General features: G+C 40.1%; 1 protein-coding gene across 1 annotated transcript; it reads left to right on the top strand.

The window, feature by feature from the left end:
• Positions 1-4,487: 4,487 nt before the first annotated feature.
• On the top strand, positions 4,488-19,118 carry LOC311504307 (carbonic anhydrase 12-like; the record flags this gene model as incomplete). Its single annotated transcript, XM_084567326.1, has 11 exons — positions 4,488-4,641; positions 13,923-14,053; positions 14,144-14,215; positions 14,375-14,648; positions 14,924-15,072; positions 15,163-15,258; positions 15,757-15,835; positions 15,933-16,096; positions 16,180-16,291; positions 18,716-18,909; positions 18,993-19,118. The coding sequence occupies 11 exons, from the start codon at positions 4,488-4,490 to the stop codon at positions 19,116-19,118; spliced, it is 1,551 nt and encodes a 516-aa protein (XP_084423452.1).
• Positions 19,119-19,480: the final 362 nt, after the last annotated feature.

Raw genomic sequence — 19,480 nt, 5'->3', positions numbered from 1 at the left:
GTGCAGACATCACCGTAACAATGGCTGCCACGTGACATTTAAACAGAAAGAAGACAGAAGAGAGAAGATTCCTTAGATGCAGAGACACGCTGGCGATGAAGGCTAAGAAGAAGAGGACAGCCCGAACGAGCAAAAGGCCGAACAAGACTAAATTTAACCGGGCTTTTAATTGATCTTTGCGAAACAGGTCCGAGGTTGCCATCTTGGCAGTGCATGACAACAAGAATCGGATCAGGCGAGCTAAATGAAACCTGGTTACGGTGTCACTTTAAATATTTTGCATAACTGAAGCATTTTACAGTAATCCTTCAACAAAAAAAATAAATAAATAAATAAAAAATCTGAATAAAACACATTATTGCAGGTGTCCCGATCTCAGGTAAAGAGTGGGGACAATAAGGTGGCAGGTGCAAGAGCAAGACTTTCACAGGTGCCATCTTGGAAGACATGAACAGCTCTTCTAAGATCAGTAGCGGTTTTAGGCACGGGCGGCATTTTCTCATGATACAAGGGGGGCGGCACGAGCACTTGGAAAAAAATAAACAAATAAATCTGCGCTGCTACATGGTTTTCTATTATCTGTCATATCTGTGTGGGGAATTGCCAAATTGTCGCCCCCTGCAGCTGCAGGCGCCCCTGCTTGCTGAGAAGGTGCCGTGCACAGAAGCTGTGTGTGAGAAAGGGAAAGGGGGCGCGGGGGACTGTTAACCTCTGGGTCTCTCCCAAATTGAACAGACGGGGGGGGGGGGGTCCACTGTATAAAAGGGCTAAAGTCAGTCACACCTTGACTTTCTTTCATATAACGCACATTTCATTCATAATATTATAAATACAGACCTATAAGTTCTGCATGTTTTTGTATTTATGAATTGTGTGAAATGGCCAAATAAAAATAGGTAATAAAGATACGTAGATTAGTATAGCGTCTACTGACAGACACTTAGCGTGTAAGGGCATGTTTATTTAAATTTGCAATTCATGGATGTTCTTTTTGCGGGGGGGGGGGGGCTCAGAGGTGGTCTCGCCCGAGGCGTAATTCAATGTAGAACTGCCACTCTCTAAGATGTAAATCTACACCGGAAGTCTCTAGTCTGCATTCTTAAAAGACGTAAAATCCCCTTGAAAAAAAAAGTCATTAAAGCCGGAGCTGATTCAGGGACATTGTCCTGGAGAGGACGGCGGATGAGCTGACTTTCTAAAGTTTCAATTTTAAGTATGTTTTTACACACATATTTTGACCCTAAAGCCAAAAACAAGGAAACTGGGTCTTGTTTAAAATGTTTCCTTGTTCTACAGAGGGACAAAATTCAACTTTGTTGCTGTGGTACCCTTCTTGGGACCCATAACACTTGCATAGCCACATATTTGCACACACAGCCGGAGGGCCGAAACGCACACAGTGATATCTCTGTGTGAGTCACTGCCATAATTGACAGGTGGCCCAGCAAACTATTCACAGTATAAAGGCTCCTTCAGTTCCAATGTTTTATACATGGTTACTAATAAAGTGTGCCTAATTAAATGCAAACTATTAAAGTTTCTTCCTTGTCTGCAGCAGTTAAAGGAAGTTACTTAATCCAGATCTCAGTATAGGAACAGATCAACCGTTGGGAAAGAAATTTCTTAGACAATAGAAACAGCCAGTTCTTTGTGAAAGAAACGTAACCTGACTGTCAACGTCTGCAGCTAATTACTGCTTGTCACTGTCAATAAATAACTCAGCTTAGTAACGAAAGCACCAGTCTTCTTCTGCTAGGTAAATATCAGCAAGACAACAGTAAATTCATTCAATTGTATGTACAAACTCTGGATCAGAAAAACACGAAGAAACACAAAGTGTAACTAATTGAATGTCTAAGCAACCATCAGAGTGTAACTGAAATGTCGTGTGCAGTATTACAGTATCCGTATTTCACAATAAAACCTCAGTTTGTAAAAAATACAGCAGCGGATTTATACTGGTACATCATTTAAAAAAACTGTTTTCTTTTTCATAAGCAGTGATGAATTCAGTTGAGTGTTGATGATCTTCTGTAAGTATGATATTCATGCCGAGTAGCACTGGTCGGTGGGTTGTCTGTGCCTGAGTGAAGAGAAGGCATCCCAAAGGATAAATCAAGTTGAATTGGAAGAAAATAGGAACGCATCTGTGCTGAAGAAGAGGTAGAGGAAAGTATTTAGGAAGCTTTGAAACTTTCCTGCTAGTTTTTTTCACTCACACCTGCCACTTCTCTCTTGTAACTCGAAAGACGAGTCACCCTCAGCCAAGATGTCCACCACAAACATGAAAAACAATGCTCAGTCTCATCTGGTGGATCAGCTGATGTTTAAAGCAGCTCTCAAAAAATGCCCTTGCCCTCAGGCTTGGAAGTTTTTTACAACTGGCTCAAGACTATAGACTCAGGAAGACAGGATGACAAGGATGTAGCAGAGAGTCACTGTTGCTGAAGCTTACACTCACACTGCCACCTCCTGGCAGAAACTGTAATAGCAGACACAAGTCCCTAATTTAAACATAGACTTAACTGAATTTTCAAAAATAAAATACAGATGCTTTATCAAATGACTCGTACTCGTACTCATCGTCTTCCGCTTATCCGGGTCCGGGTCGCGGGGGCAACAGCTTCAGCAGGGAAGCCCAGACAGCCCTCTCCCCAGCCACTTCAGCCAGCTCCTCCGGAGGAACCCCGAGGCGTTCACAGGCCAGACGAGAGATATAATCCCTCCATCGTGTCCTGGGTCGGCCTCGAGGTCTCCTACCGGTGGGACATGCCCGAAACACCTCTCCCAGGAGGCGTCCGGGAGGCATCCTTACCAGATGCCCTAGCCACCTCAACTGACTCCTCTCGACGTGGAGGAGCAGGGGCTCTACTCTGAGCTCCTCCCGTATGTCCGAGCTCCTTACCCTATCTCTAAGGCTGAGCCCGGCCACCCTACGAAGGAAACTCATTTCGGCCGCTTGAATTCGCGATCTTGTTCTTTCGGTCATTACCCAAAGTTCATGACCATAGGTGAGGATTGGAACGTAGATCGTCCGGGAAATTGAGAGCTTCGCCTTTTGACTCATTAAAACCAAATAATTGCCCACACAAAAATGTGGTCACACTTTAGAGGGCATCACATTTACAGTCAGGCGATATAGGTGCTGCTGTCTTGATTGTAGAGCAAGAACTCTTTCCCCTCCTATAGTGTATGACTCACACTCAGCCCTCTCTCCCAGGGAAAGAGAGCCAAAGCATAGAGAAGGGAGTCATCATGTCAGCTTTAATGAAGACCTCCATACGGAAGAGAAACTGAAAAACAAGCGTCTTACTACCACTAACAGATATCGCCGCCTTCATGTGAGACCGAGATATCCAAAAGCGGTAAAGAAAGGCAGCTGGACTCGTGGAGTTTCTTGAAGACGTTTCATCCAAGTAGCTTCTTCAGGACTGGTGAGGAGCTGAGGTTTAAATAGGCACACCTGTGGGTGTTACCCATCAGAAACTTGCTTGACAATAGGTGATTAGTAACTAGTGTGACCAGTGTTAGACACTGCAACCTTCACAAACACAATGACACCAAGAGCTACCCAGACACATGCAGGGTCAGCCCTTTTCTCAGCATCATGTCACCCTGTTTGGCTAGCAGGAGCTCCTTTTCTGTGTGACTCCCCTTCTGACACAAGTAACATTTAGACTAATAGATATCAGCATTAAACCACCCAAGCCAACTATTTAGATTAAGTAGATTAATTAGTTTTAGTTAATGATTCGAAGTTTGCTGAAGGACCCACGTGACATAGATGTCACAGGTGTCACACACCCTTTAAATACTCTGGAAAGTTCCTAATAGAACTTTAATCTTGAATTTAACCGATGAAGTCCCAGAGTGACATCCACTTAACATACTGGCAAAGTCATGTGACAGTATGTGAATTGTTGTCCACATGACATCACTTCCAGAATGGTGGTGTGCCCGCCGGTGAGCACATCGGAGAAAGCTAGCTAATTTTAAAAAAGCTCTTTTTTGACAGCAAAGGTAAGTTTCAACCCATGTAACAATTGCAATCCCTTAATAGCGTGTCCAAGATCACTTTTAAGCTGTTCTGACCACATTCCTTACACAAACTGATATATAAAAAGTTTAGAAAAACATCACTGTGTCAAACGTGTCACATCAGGCTTTTAACCTAAAAAGTGCTGCGGAAAATGCTGTGACGTCTTTGTCACAATAAGAAAAATAGCAATGAGTTGCTCAAATAATTAAGCTCAGTGAGTTAACTTATATTAATGTATTTTTCTGAGATTCGTTTGAAAGCACAACATAATGTCAAGTTAAATAAATTAATGATAAAATGTATTATGACACATGTTTGCATATCAAAAGTGCAACCTTCTCTCTGGCGGAAACACTTTTCTTGGTAAATAGATGGACAAACAAACACAAAAACAGGTTTTTATTATCTTATGTTGGCCCTGGTTCATTGTCTCTTTTAATTTTGTAGCATGAATCAGAAGAACCGGTTCATCGTCCAGGAAGCACTTCAGATAATCACTGGAGATGACAGTGACTTTGACGGATGTGAAAGTAGCTCGGATGAAGACCCTGAAGACCCTGATTACACTCCCAGCAAAAAAGAGATCGAGAATGACAAGTCAAGTGAGTCTAGTGATTCAGACAGTAGTGAATAAAATGATTTAGATGAAGTACCACTGCCAAACATGGACCTAGGGCAGCAAAATACATCTGCCCAAGAAAAAAAAAACAGCTTTCCTGGAGAAAGAAGCCTTTTGAAGTCCCTGAGTCACACCTGCGGATGATCTTCTGCAAAAAATGAAAATCTGTTCTAGTTTAATTGCTTTATATTCAGTGCATTTATCTTGTCACACTAGTTTTTGGGTTTATTTACTCATTAAGGATGGTGATATTTGACTTGTTTCAAGAAAAATCATCTTGAGTTACCTTAATTAGTTTTAAGCAGATTTATCTTAAATTGCTGTAGGAAAAGTCTGTAGCCATATCAACAGCTATGCCTTAAGCACATTTTACTTGTTTCTAGACTCACTAAAACTTGATTTAAGATGTAAGAATTAAGGGCACACACAGAATGAGAGCCTTGCAAACTCTCCTGTGCACATAAACCTGCATCCTGATTGACCTCTTCTCCATGTCTGATCCTCCTGCTTGCAGTTTGGGCATTCTCAATACCATCAACAACCAGCCAGTTCATTACATAAAATGAATGTTTTGGTCTCTGTTTTAATCCCAAGCATTTGTACACAATAACACCTCAGTGAGTTCATATTTTCTCAAAACATACATCTTGTCATCGAATAGTACAGTGTGATACGCAGTGTAATGGGGTAATTTCTCTAAATCTATTAACTCTGTTGCCAGTGCAGCATTTGAGACAGAAATTTTGTATGTCAGTAAATCTCTGTTAAATTCCAATGTATTGTAGGCAGGATAGTCACAACAACCTAGGGGGTAACACTTTACTTGACAGTGTCGTCATAAGAGTGACATGACACTGTCATAACTATGACATGACACTGTCATAAAAGTGTCATAAACTTTATAAACATGTCATAAACGTTTATGACCTCTGTCATTAAGTGTCATTCATAATTCATTAAGGTTCAACATAATTAAGCTTGTAGAGGACAAAACAAATCATGTTGGTTGTACTAAACTATTTGAGTTAGTCCAGCTATAAAAGTCTCATGGGAAATACTCAATAATGGCTTAGTTGGATTTACTTAAAAAGATCAATGCAAATTGTTACAACAATTTTTTTAAGTTGAGCCAGTGTAATTTTTTTTAGAGTGTATAATTGGTACCACTTTAGGTCAAAGAATGTATTCGTTACACTGTCATAATGATGTCATGACAGCCATTATTCTTCATGATATATTAATGACAAATCAAAATGGTACCACTTTAGGTCAAAGAAAGTATTCGTTACACTGTCATAATGGTGTCATGACAGTCAGTTTTGTGAAATATCCTGTCATGTCACACACACACATCTATCTGACCAAGTGCTAGAATTGGTCTCTAACCTTGCACATCTAATTATAATAATCATTATGTCAACATGTCATGAATACAAAAAGAGGTGCATTTTCTGTTTATGTCAAGCTGTCATGACAAGGACATCCTCTGGTAATGTCGTCCTGTTTAATGCCAAGTTATCTTAATAAGGACACTCCAAACAAATTTAATGTCAGGTTGTCATGACAAAGACATCCTCTGGTAATGTCATCCTGGTTAATGTCAAGTTGTCATTACAAAGACGTCCCAAACATATTTAATGTCAACTTGTCATGACCAAGACAACTTCTGGTAATGTCACTTTGATTAATGTCAAATTGTCATAATCGAGACAACCCAAGCAATGTCAACTTGTCATAACAAAAACCGAATGACACTTAATGACAGAGGTCATAAACGTTTATGACACTTTTATGACAGTGTCATGTCATAGTTATGACAGTGTCATGACACTCTTATGACGACACTGTCAAGTAAAGTGTTACCACAGGGAAATCCAATTTGTAATGATGATATGGTTGAAATTGTCAGTATTTAAGAAATCTGGAGATTTTCAAGAAAGCTTTGAACTTACATATTCTAAATTTGATACTTCTGATACAGAAGTTCTTTCTCATGAGTAAAACAATGTAATTTGTTTCATTTTGAGTACTTTCTATAACTTTACTGTAGTATACAAGTGATTTACAAATATTCTTGTAGTTTAATTTTTTCAATTCCACAAATTGCAAGAAAATTCTCCTTACGTCCATGTGTCGTGTCAATATGATTTAGTACTGTACTTTCAGAGTATATGCAGTGAATACAAAACAAATGACACAGCGCCACCCAGCCATCCTTCGCGATGTCAAATCTTTACCAGAGACGTTTCAGTAGGTGCTGTTTCGCGCGTTAGACTGTTCCATGCCAAAAAAAATGGGCATAATTCAGGCTTTCCCTGCAAGGTATCTAATTGAAACAAACATTTAACTACGGTCATTTAAGTTATAATCCACTGAGGACACTATATTAACCCCGTTAGTTGTAAGGTTTATTAAAATAATTTAATGCACTCTCTATTCAGACCTACTTGGATTCCCCCACTGGCGACCTTATTGTTCAAAAAAACGCGTTCGTTATTTTGATGGTAAAGTGGTCTTAAAGCTTTAGAATGAAACACCGTTTTTGTTAGTATGTTTAAAGATGAACGGCTTACCCAGTTTCAATAATACTATAAACAATATAGTTTATGCTAACTAGTGCTAGCTCGTGCATTATTTTCTTGGTAATACCCTTTCCCCCAGAAAGCATACAAGTTGATACAGTAAAATTGATTTTAAGAATATATTAGGAATATATTAGTTGATAAGTACCTCACAGTCCTCTGCTGGTCATTATCATTTTGTTCCGCTTAGAAAATTTGCCACGTTTTATTTTGTGTCACCATACTTACTGTGTAACTACTCATATAACCGTCTCTAAACGAGGAAAACATGGAAGTGTTTGTTCGCTTCTAAATTCATCCCTGTTTGGATCCCAATGAATGAATGGTGCTAAGCTAAGTGCTACCATAGTGGCGCCTCGCGCCAGAGCAATCGAATGCAGCACTGAGGCACATATCAACACGTCCAAGTTGAGGGAAGAACATAGCCAACTATAGGAAAACAGTGACGTATTACTTTTAACTGGACATGTAGAGATTAAAGTCAACTTGATGCGTTATGCTGACATATCGACATGTCACTATCACCCCCCACTATAACCATCACCCCCTACTCTACTCACCAGTTTCAGCTACGAAATTCAGCCAAGCAATGTCTTTAACACCTCTTTGTTTAGCTATTTGAGTATGTATGCTACATGATTCACCCTATGTCATGCATGTATGACCTACTTTACTTAGTTATTCAGATTGTTTATGAATTGCAATGACACTTGTGTTTTTTTTCAAATCCAATAGAAATAATAATAATAATAATATATTTAACAGAACCACGAATGCCTTTGAGAAGCTAGATGATGTGGCTGTCAGCATTTTAACAGGTAAGAGTGATGACCCTTGTTGATGACTCTCATTGGACTCTTAGTGACCACTCTATTAGAGACAGTCAAGTACCTTGATATTAGGGTTAGTAGGGTATTCATTCATTCATTCATTCATGTTCTGTACCTGCTTATTCCTGTTAAGGGTCGCGGGTTCTGCTGGAACCTATCCCAGCTGTCATCGGGCGAGAGGCGGGATACACCCCGGACAGGTCGCCAGTCTATCGCAGGGCTACTAGGGTATTGTATTTTGGTTTATTTCTGGGCAAATCTCTTCACTCTGCTGTCATATAGATTAGTTAGTGCAATTTAGTGTTAGTGTTACTTATTCACTGACATTTTGTGTTTCTGTTTAGCCCACAGAGGACCCGGACACATACCTGACCAGAAAACCACTGTTCACAGCCCTCATTTTGGTTTCCCAACAAGAAACTGAATGCTTTCTGTGGGTACAACTGCAGTCCAGTTCCAAAGAAGTTCCCTAGGCGAAGCTATGCTGTTCATGATGGCTTACTACTATGTAAAGATTGTTCAGTTTTGCATTCTAATCCTGTGCATTTGACTAATTTTAGATTTAATGGATGCTAGGAACAGGATAATTTCTCTAAACAAGTCTTCCTTATATATGAATTATCTACTTATTATGAGATTTTCAATGTACTTAAAACAAGAATCTTCATCTTGTTTTAATCCTCTCTCTGACTTAATTTGAGCAATTTTACCTTACCTTTTACCTAACCTATACTGAAAACAATAATAAATATCTTATAATTAGTCCAAAAATCTTAACAAGAATGCTCAAAACAAGTAGTCCAGGCTTATATTGAGATTTTGAGCAGTCTTATTTTCTGGATTTCTTTTTCTTCAAGTGTCAAATGCAATTATCTTGCTGCACTGGCAGATAATTTTGCTTGTAAAAGGAACATTTTGCTTATTATTGGCTATTTTCCTTTTTCTTTTTTGCAGTGCACCCTAAATATTTCAGAAAATTCATAACACCAGAAATGCTTGAGTTGCTGAAGGACCAAGTGCAGCAGCTTCTTCAGTGACAGATCTACTTTGTAGGAACTCTCCGTAGCAATCACTTGGCTGGTTGTGAGCTTGAAGATGAGAAAGGTCTTGCCAAGAGAGGCAGAGGATCCTTTGATGCCAGAGTGGAGAAAGAGGAACCCATTGTCATATCATACCATGCCACTGAGCCCCAAGACAAAGCTTGAGCTGGAGCAAATCAGACAAGGCATTTGTGGAGACCAACAGGCCACACATTGTGTCGGGGAAGTAAACAGTTTTTGACCGTGTCAACCGGGAGCTCGTCGGAATGGCTGACGTGTTAAGTATGTGGATTTGGGACAGTGCTGTGGTATTTCTGTGTTGGCTGAAGACATTGTTGAATTTCTGTATTGGCTAAGGACAACTGGACAATGGATGGGCACTGAGCACTTTGGCTGCTAGCACGAGGACCACAAACGTGAAGCATCGCCGAGACATCGGCTACACTCTGGCGGCCAACAATTGACAGAACAGACAGATGTATGTGTAGCACGGAGATATTCAAAATACACTACTCGGCACAGGAAATAAGAATGTGAACAGGATGGAATCACAATTGAAGCCAAAATTCAAAGGAGACAGTTTTGCAACTACTGTTACCAAGATTGAAAACCCTACATTTGAAGAAAATACAAAGTCCAAGCAGGTTCAACAGCAAAGTAATTAATGTGTTGCTCTCAAGGTCACATGCTGGAGCAGTGTCCAAGATTTTATTCATTAGTCAGGCTTTTTTACAACCACACGGTCTCATCCTCCACCACAATATGTTTGTAAATCCTTCACAGTTACTTCTGAAAGCAAAATAAATTTATGTTATTTTTGTCCCTATATTCCTATTTATCCACCAAGGGCGATGTAACCATCTCAGCAGAGAAAATAGAAGTGAAATGTAACTGTTTACATACACAAAGACTGATAGGAGTGTACTCTTTTTTGACTTTTTTGAAAGTTTTTTGACTTTTTGAAAGTTGCTGCAAGGTTACATTGCTGAGAAAAGTCTGAAGAAAAACATGACTTGAGAGGGAATTTTTTAATACCAAACATTTTTTAGCCACTAAGTTGTTACAAGGTCAGACATGCTCACCTGTCTTTCTGGTATTTTCAATCTTCTTCAAGGAGGATGGGCTGCTGTTGACAAAGATGAATGGAGTCAGGTCAGAGTTGTCTTCATCTGCGAATGCAGAGACGATGTCAATGGGTGATTGCCACTGCAACAATTATGAGCAATAGTTGGCCAGGTAGTGTCACTTGACAACAGTAACTAGACTTTGAGACACTGAAGAGTAATAAAGTTAGGGCGATGTCCACACTCCCTTATCTAGATAGATAGATAGACAGACAACTTTATTGATCCCTTTGGGAGGTTCCTGCAGGGAATCTTCTGTCTAAGATTCTGGAGAAAATTGTTTACTGCTAGTTGAAGTCTTTCTTAGATGAACACGACATTTTCACGGTGTTCCAGTCTAGGTTTAAAATCTGTCACTAAGTCAGCACTGTTGAGGGTTTTTAATGACATTTTTTTAGGCACAGACTCTGGTCACTGTGTTACAGTGGGGAAAATAAGTATTTGATACTGCGCCGATTTTGCAAGTTTCCCCGCTTATAAAGAATGGAGAGGTCTGTAATTTTCATCATAGGTACACTTCAACTGTGAGAGACAGAATCTAAAATAAAAATCCAGAAAATCACATTGTATGATTTTTAAATAATTAATTTGCATTATATTGCATGAAATAAGTATTTGATACACTAGAAAAACAGAACTTAATATTTAGTACAGATCCAATTACAGAGATCAAACGTTTCCTATAGTTCTTGACCAGGTTTGCGCACACTGCAGCAGGGATTTTGGCCCACTCCTCCATACAGATCTCCTCCACATCTTTCAGGTTTCGAGGCTGTAGCTGGGCAACACAGAGTTTCATCTCCCTCCAAAGATTTTCTATTGGGTTTAAGTCTAGAGACTGACTAGACCACTCCAGGACCTTGAAATGCTTCTTACGGAGCCACTCCTTAGTTGCCCTGGCTGTGTGTTTCAGGTTATGGCCATTCTGGAAGACCCAGCCACGACCCATCTTCAATGCTCTTACTGAGAGAAGGAGGTTACCAATTAATACAGGTAACGAGTGGAGGATAGGAGAGCTTCTTAAAGACAAACTAACAGGTCTGTGAGAGCCAGAATCCATGCTGGTTGTTAGGGGATCAAATACTTATTTCATGCAATAAAATACAAATTAATTACTTAAAAATCATACAATGTGATTTTCTGGATTTTTATTTTAGATTCTGTCTCTCACAGTTGAAGTGTACCTATGATGAAAATTACAGACCTCTCCATTCTTTATAAGGGGGGAAACTTGCAAAATCAGCGGTGTATCAAATACTTATTTTCCCCACTGTATTTCTGTTCTGTTGGACATAACAGCAGCCTTTAATACACTGGACCAACAGGATGGTGCTTTAGATTGGTTCAGGTCCTACCTAACAGGGAGAAGTTATTGTGCCCATGTTGGAGCCACTGAGTCTTATGCAGTGCCTCTCATGCACGGAGTGCCTCAAGGCTCTGTACTCGGTCCTCCTCTCTTCTCCCTCTACTTGCTTTCTCTAGGATCATTTCTCTGAAAACATGGCATCGCATTCCATTTTTATGCTTACGATAGTCACATTTATGTGTCACTTAAACAGGAAAATTATTTCTCTGCGAACCAACTGCTAAGAGTGCTTTGTGGAAATTAAGACATGGATGATTTTTTGCACTGTGAGACTTTAGTCCATGCTTTTATCACAACTCGTTTAGACTACTGCAAAGCACTTTATGTCGGATTTAGCCAGACGTCCTATGCTTGACTACAGCTCTTTCAAAATGCTGCTGCTCGACTTTTAACTGGTGCCAAAAAACAAGAGCACATTACCCCAATTTTTTCGTTTTCAGATTCATTTTAAAATTATTTTATTTGTTTTATTCATGGCCTTGCCATGACCTGCTCTAGCCATACACTCCCTCACCCTCTCTCAGCTCGGCAGACCGGTCATTGTTAGGCGTCCCAAAGACAAATAGGAAGCTGAGAGGTGACCACGCTTTTTTAGTAGTTGCCCCCAAAATGTGGAATGACTTGCCTTTGCACATCAGGCAGGCTGACTCATTTATTGTTTTTAAATCATCTCTTTTAACTGAGTTTGAGATGTTGTTTTTATTGTTTTTTTATTGTTTCTTTGTTTTTATAATTTTGTTTCTAAGTCTTTTATGTGTATTCTTTTTTAAAGTGCTTTATAAAGACAGACTGACTGACTGACTGACGAGCAGTAAAGATCAAGACCTTAGGACAGATGGTAGTATTGAAGACATTTAGAGAGAAAAAGGTGATGGACTACTTACTGCAGCTTGGTTCATGATAACACCAGGCTGGAGGAAGAGAAGAGCAGTCAGTGTTACACTAATAAGCAGAGGGAGATTAATAGTCCCTAGAAATTCAAGATGTCTCAGTGGTTCAACAAGGACATACCAACAGTGTTTGTTGCAAGGCGTGTATTGGGTGCCAGCATTGTTCATCTGAAACAGACAAAAACCCATAAAAAGCAAAATTAAATCAATCATGACATCTTTAGAAATAAAAATGCATGTGTACAAATATATGTAACGTAAGAATATTAACATTAGTTAGAGGAAAATAGACCTGAGCAGCAGAGTGTCTCACCTTTGACTTCTCTCTGTGTACTGACAGCTGAAAATGAGAATCATCTTCCCTCCTTATATAGAAAATGCTCAGCTCACCCAACAGGGAGACTGGTAACACTTGTCAGAACTTTCCGGGGAAGATTTTTAAATGAGTTTAGTTTTTTATTGTTTGCTCATAGGAAAGTTAAACTACTGCATTCAAAACACGCTCTCATTACAAATCTCACCTGCTTACTGTTGGCCTCATGACTCTACGAACATTTAGAACTGAACTTAAAAGTTAAAGCAGATTACACAGTCATCATTAATACAATGTTAATACAAGGTGATTTCCCATTAAAATGTCTTTTTGGTAAGTCACAGTCCATTCAAATCTGTTCACTGGAGTTACACAGGTTACAAAACTGTAAGCTCTTATCTATCATGATATCATAATGTCCCCGCGACTGAACACATCTTCCGTTGCGTGAGATCAGATGTGTCACCCCCTTGACATAATTCCGTCTTCTCCTGCCTTTAGGGAAAAGAGACAGCTCACATTATTAGCTCTATAACTTGTAAATGAACCCTCCCCCATTGGGTGTGTACATGCAGCATACACACGGTGTTAAGTGTATATTGGATAGAATCCAATCAATATTTAACTGGGTTGAACAGACTTGAGTCACGCGATTCAGATGTAAAGGAATGTTTGACTATTTGCAAGAAACGATCCACACATTTAGGGGATTGTGTTACAGCTCTTTGTCTATTTCAAGACTCTCTATTTAATCTTCTAACTCAACATTTTATCTTGTTCATATAACGCTCACATTGATAAAGGTACTATGTGGATGCACTGGGCAGTAAACATAGGGAATAAGGAAGTGTGCAGTGAGGAATTTAAACCACAGTGTGAACAGCGGCGAGATCAGAAACTGCAATATATATGTTTTCAGAGGTTGAAATTGAATTTAAATGATTAAAATCTCTGTCGTATTTTATATTGGTCTTCCCATTTCATTGCTGCAGCACTCCTTTGCCAATGTTTCTTGTGGACGTTTTCATAGTTCCAAGTTTGCAAGAGGTTTAATATCCTTCTGAGCAAACAAAGAGAGAAAAAAAGTATCCAGTATTCAGCCCCAAAAACTTCTTGCAGGGAGGTACAAGTATACCCTATTGACAAAAGAGGACTTGTCAGTCTACCTGTTGGGTGAGCTGAGCATACTGTATGTAAAGAGAGAGACTGACTCTCTTTCTCAGCTGTCAGTAGACGGAGAGAAGTCAAAGGTAAGACGCTGTGCTGCTCAGGTCTGCTTTCCTCGGCATTTTTATTTCTAAATTTAATTTTGCTTTTTATGTTTTTTATTTCGGTTTCAGATGAACAGTCTTGTAGTAGCTGCTCTTGCTCTGTGCATGCTGGCACCCAGCGCACACTGTGCCACAAACGCAGTTGGTATGCGCTTGAGACACTGAGACATCTTGAATTTCTAGGAACTATTAATCTCCCTACTATCTGTTATCTGTTGACCACTTGTTAGTAAGTGTAACAGTAACTGCTCTTCTCTTCCTCCAGCCTGGTGTTATCACGAGCCAAGCTGCAGTAAGTAGTCCGTCACCTTTTTCTCTCTAAATGTCCTCAATACTACCATCTGTCCTAAGGTCTTGATCTTTACTGCTCTTCAGCTACTCAAAGTCTGGTTTCCATTGTCAGGTGACGCTACCTGGCCAACTATTGCTGTAAATTTTTGCAGTGGCACCCGGCAGTCACCCATTGACATCGTCTCTGCGTTCGCTGACGACGACTCTGACCTGACTCCATTCATCTTTGTCAACTACAGCAGCCCATCCTCCCTGAAGAAGATTGAAAACACCGGAAAGACAGGTGAGGATGTCTGACATTGTAACAAGTTAGTGGCTAAAAAAATGTTTGGTATTAAAGAATTCCCCCTCAAATCATGTTTGTCAATGTAACCTTGCAGCAGCTCCTTCTGTATGTTGGAGGGGAGACAGTTGCAGGGTGTAGCCATAAATATATTTACACTGGACTATTGGTGTAATTTAACACTAATACTGGAGCATTTATCTGGGTTATGGGCATGTCTATATTATTTTAGTTTAAATGTAAGTATTCTTCCTGTTTTTTCAACCCTCTTCCAGTCACAGTGACCCTTGATAGTGGCATAAAGGTTTTAGGAGGAGACCTGTCTGAGGCCTACGACAGCCTGCAGTTCCACTTGCACTGGGGTAATGGTACTGATATCCCTGGCTCTGAACATACTGTGGATGGCAAGCGCTATCCTATGGAGGTATATACACTTTTATTTATTTTTTTCATTTGAGCTGGTATCTATTTGCTAAGCCAATATTAAAATGAATGTTTTGCTTAAATTCTCCAGTTGCACATTGTAAACAGCAAGTGTATCTATAATGGGAACACGGCTTTCGCTGTTCGGGACCCTAAAGGACTTGCTGCCCTTGCTTTCTTCATTGAGGTGAGAAAAACACTTTATTATAATACCACAATACTTATGTTGTCTGTCTAATAGCTTTTCAGTCACATAACAGTTAGGTTTCACAGGTACGATAACATAACAGACAAATATGTTGATGAGTTGAAGGAAATATAAGACTGTATACAGTAAGACTAGATAAGAAACTGCCAAATAAACGAGTAACATAAACAGGCCTGACTAATGAACACATCTGAATTAAAAAGAACAAAACAAAAGGCCTGAAAAAAGAACCAAGAAACAACCTATCTTTCTTATCTAGCAAAAACCTGATCAAAACACAAAAGTGGCATCAGCCAACAAGTTCGTGTGCTCAGAATTGCGTCAGTAAGGTGTGGAAGGTGTAAGGCTGTTAGCACCTGGAACACTAACTGGGCAGGGAGAGATAGAGGAAGCAGGAAGAGAAACACAAGCATTTTTCTTTCTGAGAAAGAGCTTTAAAAACAGTCCAATTAAAAAACAAGGTGTGCACTTTTCCAGGAAATGCCTGGTGGTGTAAGTCAAGAACCAGCTAGCTGGAGGAATCTGACCTCCTATTTGACAAATATCACCAACAGCGGTAAGATGTTTTCCTCTTTTCATGTGGCAAACGTCATGTAATGACTTTGAATTCAGTGTCATCTACAGTCCCTTCAAAGGTCATGCTTCTTCCTCAGGTGACTCTGTTTCAATGACACCTGGGATTTCACTGGACGATCTTCTGGTTGGGGTGGATTGTACCAAGTATTACCGCTACCATGGCTCTTTGACCAGACCCCCTTGTAATGAGGCCGTTGTTTGGACTGTGTTTAAGGATACAGTTAAAGTCAGCAAAGATCTGGTGAGCTTTCTTTTCATACACCAGAGCAAATCCTCTGCTAGTGCTTCAAGCAGCAGCTAACTGACTTGACATCTCTTCTCCAGATTGACCTCTTCAGCACAACGGTACGCGTCTCCAACAGCTCGTCACCTTTCATGATCAATGTCTACAGAAACATCCAGCCAGCGCAAGAGGTGAAAACTCAGCCTGCCATCTGCAGCGCTACAATCTTCTAGTGTCAGGTGGAATGAAGGATTCAAGTGCATTGGTAGTAAATACCTCTTTGGCATATTTAAACATTCAGCAGACTTCTAATATAAAAACTAATTAATCTACTTGATCTAAGCTGGGGTGGTTTAATGGTGATATCTATTAGTTTAAACATATTTAGCTAAGTGGTTTCTAATAATGGAAGAAGTGGAATTTAACAATAAATATTTTCAAAGGTGGTTCCTTCAAAATGACTGTTTTCTTCCCACACTGAGCCAAACCAAAAAGTTGTCTTAAAGTAGGTTGTCAGCTGGGAATGCTCCATTTTAGCCCGTCCTCCCCCTTAAAGACGTGTCTGTTGAATTACCTGTGCAAACTGTAAAACACACACTTGTGAAAACCTCAGGAACGGGAACATCACGCTCAGAAGACCCATCCTCCTGTTGAATCCGATTATAGGTTATACAGTTCAAAGTAATAAGACAAAACAAGGTCAAATATGAACACACAGAGGCAAACGGTAAAATGACGAGTGATGCCAAACATTACTGTAGCCTACCAGATATCTGTGCCCATCACTTTTGTGCTCTAAACCTGGAAAGTCGTCGTAGTTGCGTTGCCCAAGTGAAAGTGTAACTGGGGTGCAGAATATGTCCCATTTAGTCCATCTCCACTCCATTTTATTTTCTTCCTGCATATCACTGCATGCGCATGGGAATTTTTGCAAATGTTCAAAAACTACTGATGCTCAAACTGCTGAAAAACTAATGCTGGTTCTGATCACCCCATCACAGTTTGTTTTGTATGGGGCTGTGCAGCTGCAGACCAGTCAGGATGACCATGCTGACCCCTGTCTACTCCAGAAAATGCTCATTATAGGCACATGAGCATCAGAACTGGACCACAGAAGAATGGAAGAAGGTGGCCTGGTCTGAGGAAATCACATTTTCTTTTACATTACGTGTAAAAAAAACAATGGCCGGGTGTGTGTCTGTGGCTTACTTGGGCAACACATGATACCAAGATGCACTACGGGAAGAAGACAAGCCAGCAGAGGCAGTGTGAGTGCGCTTTGGGGAATGTTTTTGGAGAATTTGTGGGACCTGCCATTCATGTGGATGGTACTTTGACACGTACCACCTATATAAGAATTGTTGTAGACCAGATATACCATGCCATGGAAACATTATTTCCTGATGGTGGCCTTGACAGGATAACCCACAAGCAAAAATGGATAATGGTTTGAGGAACGCAACAATGAGTTCAATGTGCTGACTTGGTTTCAAAGTCCCAAAGTCTCAGTCCAGTCAAGCACCCACCTCACAACTGGTAGGTTATAAAGGATCGGCTGCTAATGTCTTGGTGCCAGATATCATAGATCTAGCTTCAGAGATGGGCATCAGTTTGTAACGCTGATTGGTTGGATCTCTCAATTTACAAAGATCTATTTACAGCAGCCGTGAAAAGTTCAGATTAAACCATTAGAAGCCAAACTTCACCCTCAAGCAACTATGAACGTGACAAGTTTCTAATCAGGCGTTAGTCGAAACTAAACTTGCCATGTAGGTGCTCAAAACCGCAAGATAAGGGACATTTATGATACAGCTATTTGCTCCAATAACAATAGCCCGTTTTTAAACACAGCTAGAATAAGCCTTTAATTATAGGTGGTTGTAAAAACTGATACCTGAGAAGTTTACACGTTGAAGGAATGTTGGCTCCAGTCCACTGTAATGGGCAAAAGCTGAGCTGCCCGCTGGAACAGCACCATTTGTGATATGATTAAAGTTTAGATGCTCAGCTTGTGAAAGCTTAAACGAATGTTTGTGTACTCTGATTATTTTCTCTGAATAGGTTATTGCATCATATGGGTTATGATTGGTCCGATTGTTTGTAGGACTGTCCAGTTGCGTGCAAACTTATATTTTTCTCTGTATCAGTTGAGTCACACCCCACAATGAAATTCCAATGGTGTTTTATCAGCCTCATATATTAGAATATAATTATTATTTCATTATTATAGAAATGATAGTTTTGTGTTTTATAATTAATGGGCTGTGTTACCACTAGTGGCCACAGAGGCCGCTGTTGCCTCTGCTCACCAGATGTTACGTAGAGTTGCTTTACATAACAACGCAAGGTGTGGAAGGTGTAAGGCCGTTAGCACCTGGAAAACTTACTGGGCAGGGAGAGATAGAGGAAGCAGGAAGAGAAACACAAGTGTTTTTCTTTCTGAGAAAGAGCTTGAAAATTCAATTTAAAAAAAGGTGTGCACTTTTCCAGGAAATGCCTGGCAGTGTGAGTCAAGAACCAGCTAGCTGGAGGAATCTGACCTCCTATTTGACAAATATCACCAACAGCAGTAAAATGTTTTCCTCATTTCATGTGGTAAACGTCATGTAATGACTTTGAATTCAGTGTCATCTACAGTCCCTTCAAAGGTCATGCTTCTTTCCTTGTGTGACTCCGTTTCAATGACACCTGGGATTTCACTGGACGATCTTCTGGTTGGGGTGGATCATACCAAGTATTACCGCTACCATGGCTCTTTGACCACCCCCCCTTGTAATGTGGCTGTTGTTTGGACTGTGTTTAAGGATACAGTTAAAGTCAGCAAAGATCCGGTGAGCTTTCTTTTCATACACCAGAGCATATCCTCTGCTCGTGCTTCAAGCAGCAGCTAACTGACTTGACATCTCTTCTCCAGATTGACCTCTTCAGCACAACGGTACGCGTCTCCAACAGCTCGTCACCTTTCATGATCAATGTCTACAGAAACATCCAGCCAGCGCAAGAGGTGAAAACTCAGCCTGCCATCTGCAGCATCTTCTAGTGTCAGGTGGAATGAAGGATTCAAGTGCATTGGTAGTAAATACCTCTTTGGCATATTTAAACATAAAGTTTCAGCAGACTTCTAATATAAAAACTAATTGATCGACTTAATCTAAGCTGGGGTGGTTTAATGGTGATATCTATTAGTTTAAACATATTTAGCTAAGTGGTTTCCAATAGTGGAAGAAGTGGAATTTAACAATAAATATTTTCAAAGGTGGTTCCTTCAAAACGACTGTTTTCTTCCCACACTGAGCCAGAAATCTCCACTTGATATTTCCAAAAAGTTGTCTTAAAGTAGGTGGTCAGCTGGGCATGCTCCATTGAAGCCCGTCCTCCCCTTTAAAGATGTGTCTTTTGATT

This window comes from Chelon labrosus (genome assembly GCF_963514085.1).
Source record: "Chelon labrosus genome assembly, chromosome: 19".
NCBI lineage: Eukaryota > Metazoa > Chordata > Actinopteri > Mugiliformes > Mugilidae > Chelon > Chelon labrosus.
Note: the sequence above shows the minus strand (reverse complement) of the source record. Positions and strands in the feature narration are given on the sequence as shown.